The following is a 6,654-nucleotide window of genomic DNA, read 5'->3' on the forward strand; positions in this document are numbered from 1 at the left end:
TTACATGTTCACTACTGATTGGGTAATAAAGCTTGTTGAATACATGGCGTCTTTGAGAACACTGGCATCGGTTGTGTTTGAAAGTTGAAACCCACCTCTTCCAATAGTCGTTTGATCTACAACTGAAACTGTCCCGATGGAATTATCAGTCACGACCAAGGCATTGAGTTTGCCACGTGTCACAACTAAATGACAATCACGGCAGAAGTGGTAATGACTAATGACTATCTATCTCTCTGTCTCTCTCACTGCGAAGTTCATCAGAAGACTTCCGATGCGTTGAAAAGTGCGAAGATCGGAATCGGATGGACGAAGAAACCTAAAGTGATTCAGCGGTATTCTCTATTTCAAAATTGCCGTCTAATAGCCGCCCTCGATTTTTAAAAGCCAGAAGAAATTTGATACAGAAGCAAGACCTTATATAAAAGGCGAGCAACCAATACCGACCGGCTATGCCGATGAAAATGATCGGTTCTGCTGCTTCTTCCCGTGGAAACTCCTCTGAAATGTTACCGGGTTCCGACTCTCCTGTCCGCCGGATTCTTACGCTCTTGATCATCTTTGCTGTAGTTGCATTCTCTTGTCATATTATCTACGATACTCAGACCTATTCCTACGTATTTTTACCTCGGCCTTTCGGTCGCTCTTCTTCCACTGTCAACCAAAATTTCTCCTCCGATGCTGTTAACAAATCACAACCGGTGAGTCTTTCTTTGTCTCTCTCTCTCTCTCTCTCTTTCTCTCTTTGTTTCCTGTACATCATCCATATCTTGATCAGTGTGATTATTCTTTTTAGCGATCGACTTGATTAATATCTTTAGTTAGTCAATTTGAAATATCTGTAAATCAGGGAGACCGGAACTATTGTGTTTATCGGGAGGTGATGAACTTACGGTATATCGCAGATGCTTCGGTTAGAAACTTTTATCCTTTCCGGCACCGGAAGCGTCTATCAGCTTCCTGACATTTCCTTGTTTCTCAGTTCGCATTTGGAGGCTTCGCGCCTTAATGTATACAACAGATCGATCGAACCGGTTCCGTTTAGCAGGGCTGGGCTGGGCTGGGCCATCGATTAGTTCGTAGTCTAAAATTGGATTTGGTGTAACTACTACCTGTGATGGATGATCGAACATGTACACAGGCTTTCTCCTCACGTGTCATAACAAGTTAACTAGTCCATACAACCACCGCCGAGCGCTATGGAATTTGTCCTGATCCAGTTGAGTTGACAACGAAAAACCTCCGTCCATAGCCCATGCTGTCGAATGCAGATGGCCAAATTTTTGTCTGGGAACCTTATTTAGCTCCTTCATGGAAGTAGGTACTTCCGTTTTTCCATGGTGGATGCTATCACCCACCATGGAAACGAACACACGTCACATAATGAAGTGTTCGAGATTTAAATCTCCTGTAAATGTCTTACTTATAGTATCAGCTCCAATCACAAACTAATCTCAAACCAGCTACCTAATTAAGCGATTTCCTGTAAATGTCTGAACTTAAAGCTCTCTCTCTCTCTCTCTCTCTCTCTTCTCTCTCTCTGATAGGATCTGGAAATATCAAAGAGCAATATTGTGTACGTCAGTGTCTGGTTAATTAATTAATTTCTTGACATGGGTGATTATCTGATCTGTTCTGGATATATTAGCTACACTATTTTGCTTCGCCATATGGATTTCATTGACTTATTTCCTTGTCTTAATTAATAAAGTCGGTTACTTTTGTAGGATACCAAGGAATTGAGCCTAGAAGGTATCTTGAAGAAGGCAGCTATGGAGGATAAAACTGTAATCTTAGCTCCCTTAAATGAAGCTTGGGCGTCACCTGGCTCAATTATCGATCTCTTTATTGAGAGCTTCCGAATTGGAAATAATACCAGTTGGCTATTGAACCATTTGATAATTGTTGCCTTAGACCAAAAGGCATACATTCGTTGTCTAGCTGTTCATACCTATTGTTTTGCTCTTGTCACTGAAGGAGTAGATTTCTCAGGATCAGAAGCATATTTCATGACAAGTGATTACTTGAAAATGGTGTTGAGAAAAATTGATTTTCTACGATCAGTTCTTGAGATGGGATACAACTTCATTTTCTCGGTACCTACACTCCCTTCTGTTCCTTGCTTATTACCCATGTTTGGTTTTGTTTAATGAATTTGGTTCTCCTTATGGTTAATTAATTGGAGGCTCTTCATCCATCTTTACATTACTGATTCACATTGCACCATTCTAAATAAATAACTTTTTTTTTTGTCAAACTAGGTAAGCCAATCTATACTAGGAAATTTAGTATGCTTGGGCACTTGACTCCATTGCTATACAAATAAACGAAATAGTATATTTAATAGAGTATTTACTTAAATGGCAACATTTTTTTTTATTTATGGATCAGAAAAGGGTAAAAATGTTGGAAAGAATCTATAATAATACTGTATTTCTATTGAGTTAAGCAGCATCATGATAGATTGAATTCTAGGTTTGTCTAACATGGTTGTCTTGGGAGGGGTAAATTGGATACGGTTCTAAGGCTCAGTTTGGAAGGAGTAGAAAAATTTGTTAAACCTTGTATTTTGTATATATGTATTTGTATTCTTTCCAAACCTGCATTCTCCCGAGATTTTACGTAACTGGCCCTCATCATATTTTCATCCACAGGTCATTTCATGCATATGAACTATAGTTTTGCTTTATTAGCGAAGTTCTCCATCCTTATAATTCAATTCTTTTTGGTTGATTTGTCTTTCAGGATGGTGATATAATGTGGTTCCGAAACCCATTCCCACAATTCTATTTGGATGCTGATTTTCAAGTAGCTTGTGATCACTTTACAGGCAACTCCACTAATTTAAACAATGGTCCAAATACAGGATTTATGTATGTCAAGTCCAATAACAGGACCATAGAATTCTACAAATTTTGGTACTCCTCCAGAGAGAAATATCCTAGAAAACATGATCAAGATTTGTTAAACAAGATTAAGCATGACCCATACATAAAAAATATTGGATTGAAGATTAGGTTTTTGGATACTGCTTATTTTGGTGGGTTTTGTGAACCCAGCAGAGATTTGAATAGAGTTTGTACAATGCATGCAAATTGTTGTTTTGGTCTCGATAGCAAGCTCCATGATCTGAGAGTTATGCTTGACGACTGGAAAAAATTTTTATCTTCTCCTGCAAGTGTGAACGGATCGAGAATGTCATGGAGTGTCCCACAGAATTGCAGGTACAGTGTTAGAATTTCCATTAATTCTTTGTTCATTAATTTATTTGTTTAATACATCATACATTAGTGATCATTGTGTTTCTATTTTTTTTTTTTTACCATCCAGCATTAAATCATTCCATCCACCATCAAAGAAGAATAATACTCAACCTTCAAAGAATAATACTCAACTGTCAACCCAAGCGGAAAGATCGAAAATATAAAACCAATTTCAGTATATGCCTCTCGTCGGGAGCCAACTTTGTAAAGGTAACATTTCTGCCCATTTTAGTTAAATGACAATTCTTTCTTGTCTGTATCTCGTAAAATATATATATAACATTTAATGTTTAATTGCAAATTGATTTGTGAAGCATGGAAAAGAAGTTGATTAAAGGGATGTGTTCCAACCTGATGTTTTATTTGTGAATTAAAAAAAAAAATAATGGTCTAATACTTGGTTTCATATAAAATTGGTTGTTAAAAGAGAAAAATAAAAACGTGATTCTAGGTTGTGTACAGATCTGTTTATGGGCCGGGCTTGATTTAGGTTTTGCCAAAATTCGAATGGGCTTGGTCTGAAGTCCGATCTCTAAGTAGTGTAAAATGTTTATGATTCAAACCCGAAGCCTGACCCTTGAGCAGGCTTAGCTGTGTAATGTATTTCTTCTTTCCTAAAACTGATACCAGAAGCACATTATTGAATTTTCGGGTTGAAAAACGTTTTCCTATATTGATTTGATATCATATTTCATAAAAAAACATACAATTCAGATTTCAGATATAGATTCTGTTCGTTTAAGTATATGTTTGGCATCTATGTTGCAAATACAGCACCAGTGATGTATGGATTGGAAGCATAGGATGTTTTCTAGAGCAGCAGCAACATTTTATGTTTGGTACCAATACTTCAGAAAACATTGCAGCATTGGTACTTATTATCCACTGTCACATCATGTCCCTATTGGCAATGACGAACTGCTGCTCCAGGAAATACCAAATTTGGTGTTTGGTACCAAACTTAGAGTACCATTTTTTCCGACATAATACTAATATGTCATTATTTTCTGGAGTAATGGCAAGAATGCCAAATAGACGCTAAATGTGGGTTGTTGAAATTTTAAACCAGTAATTGTAATAGAGTTTATATATCAGCTTTATGTTATGAAAGAATAAACGTCCAACATGGAAGCTTCTCTTGGCTTACATAATTCATATTTTATGAATGAAAGGATAATTAGGAGGAAATGAATTTGTTTTTTGTTCTACTTTTTTATGTATGTTAAAAAGCTTCCTTATTTTTCTACTTTGTGATTCATTGTAGGACGTGCAAATGACTCACCTTCAACAAAGTTATATGTTAGACACCGAATTGTTACTACCTGTTACTACATCAATTGTTTCTCAAGGCATGGAAAGAGTGGCTGCTCTCAGAAATTTGTTGGGTGCATTTTATTTCATTTTATTTTTTTTACTACATCATTTTCTTCTCAAGGCATGGAAAGACTAGCTGCTCTCGGAAATTTGTTGGGTGCATTCTTTTTTTTTTTATTTGTTGGCATCTCTAAATAATGTACCAGCACTTACCTATGAAGAGTCAATTTTTTTTACTACCCCCTAAAGTCATTTGGTGAGAAAAAAATATGAGAACAATTTAAACATTTAAAAATCCAACTACTATGCAGAACTTCCATAATAAAACACAAAAAAAAAAAAGAATTACATTAAAGATGTTACATATATTTTATATGGTATGGTAACATTTATGTTAAAGGCTTCAACATCTTCAAAAATGTCAACTATCCTATTTCACTTTATTATTACTCCACATTTCTAATTCACCACATTTCAATAAACTAGTAATTGTGCACGTGCCAATTCTAGATGATGATAATTATAATAAAAATATATCCAAAATTTTTAATAAAATTTATGTATTTTTTATTTTTTGCTTTATATATTTTTTTTTTGTTTTTTTATTATTAATAGATGCATATTGCAAAATTCAAATCTGGCATAAACACATCATCCAAATATGTAATAATCAAATTGAATTGTGAAGTTTCAAGTATCATTGGCATACCATCTTGCTTGGCTAAACTCTTCTTTTTGTATTGTTTTATCTTTTTGGCATTTTCTTTCTTTGTTCATTTATTAAAAAAATGTAAGATTCAAATAAAGGGAATGAGGCAAAAAGTAGTAGTTCAATTTATAATTTAAACTTTACAATTAAATAGGGACTAAATTCAAAAATGAGTATTTTAGCCACTACTTTAAAAACCAGATCAAACCAAAGGTTGAACCATTTTGGTCTGGGAACCAATCAAGTCATTGGTTCCGGTTTGGCCCTGAACTGCTATTTTACCAAAAAAAAAAAAAATTATTGAAATGGTCAAAGAAAAATTGACCTAGACAGTTTAACAATTAAAATATTTGACCAATTTAAAGGTTCTCGGGTTGCTTTCAAACTAATTCTAAATTTTTTTATTTATTTTAAAATAAAATTTAAAAATAAAAAATGAAAAAAAAACTTGCATATCTCATAATCTTGTACAATTATTCTCAATGGCCAAAATTAGTTAGGTTTTTTAGTTTTTTATTTTTATTTTGAGTTTTCTCATTTCTGTGATTCTTTTTAAGTTGTAACAACAACAATAATACAACTCTAATGAAGAAATTGAAAAATTGATGCAAAGATGAAAGGTTAAACACCAAACTTATATTAAAATTTGAGATACACCAAGTCACTAATAAAGCAAACGATATGGGATTTGAGAGAGATTTAGATAGATGAGAAAGATGTAAGAAGAAGGCAAATGGTGTTCTAGTGGCAGTGATGATGAACATGGAGACAATCACCTCTGGCGACGCTTCCTTCTATTCTTCTTCTCTCTCTTTTTTTTTAAACTTCTCAGCTTTAAGCAGTCACCTCCTTCTCGAAGTCTTATACTCCTCTCTCATAATAATGCATATATATGGTGGGCTTTAACCTAATCCTAATCTAACTGTTAAAATAAAAAGTTATATTATATTTGACATATTACCAATTTGACATGCTTAAATTGGACGGTTGAACCCCTAACCTGGAAACCGGTAGCCAAAGCGGTTCCGTTTCTAGGTCAGTTTTTAAAACCTTGATTTAGTCAAAAGAAAGTTCTACAATCTTATTCATATTTTTAATTGTAATGTAAATATAGAATTATAGATGTCTTCAATTTGTTGTATTTTTGTGTGTAAAAATAATTTTGATATGTCACACTTACATTTTGTTTAATAGGATAAATACATGATATTATACATGTGCTTGAATGTTTCTTTTTTTCTTGCAAAATTTATGTATTTTTATATTTTATTAATTTTTATTATTTATTTATAACATTAAAGGTTAATACATTTGACTCAAAAGTTGAACTTTTTATAATTAATTTTTATATTTCAATTTTGGTCAATT

The 6,654-nt window shown here is 33.7% G+C and overlaps 1 protein-coding gene across 1 annotated transcript; it reads left to right on the forward strand.

The window, feature by feature from the left end:
• Positions 1–417: 417 nt before the first annotated feature.
• LOC148861523 (uncharacterized protein At4g15970-like) lies at positions 418–4,649 on the forward strand. The gene is made up of 5 exons (XM_088941811.1): positions 418–701; positions 1,728–2,096; positions 2,746–3,224; positions 3,331–3,473; positions 4,528–4,649. Exons 1-4 carry the CDS (start codon positions 453–455, stop codon positions 3,425–3,427), a joined length of 1,194 nt encoding a protein of 397 aa, XP_088797937.1. The 5' UTR covers positions 418–452; the 3' UTR covers positions 3,428–3,473; positions 4,528–4,649.
• The last annotated feature ends 2,005 nt before the right edge of the window (positions 4,650–6,654 follow it).

Source organism: Nelumbo lutea, chromosome 4 (assembly GCF_056320005.1).
Source record: "Nelumbo lutea isolate HS-2025 chromosome 4, American lotus-T2T, whole genome shotgun sequence".
In the NCBI taxonomy this organism is placed as follows: Eukaryota; Viridiplantae; Streptophyta; class Magnoliopsida; order Proteales; family Nelumbonaceae; genus Nelumbo; species Nelumbo lutea.

Coding starts and splice junctions, on each gene's coding strand:
- LOC148861523 (XM_088941811.1), top strand. CDS start 453: ATGCCGATGAAAATGATCGGTTCTGCTGCTTCTTCCCGTGGAAACTCC. Junction 702..1,727: donor CTGTTAACAAATCACAACCG/GTGAGTCTTTCT, acceptor TTACTTTTGTAG/GATACCAAGGAATTGAGCCT. Junction 3,225..3,330: donor AGTGTCCCACAGAATTGCAG/GTACAGTGTTAG, acceptor TTTACCATCCAG/CATTAAATCATTCCATCCAC.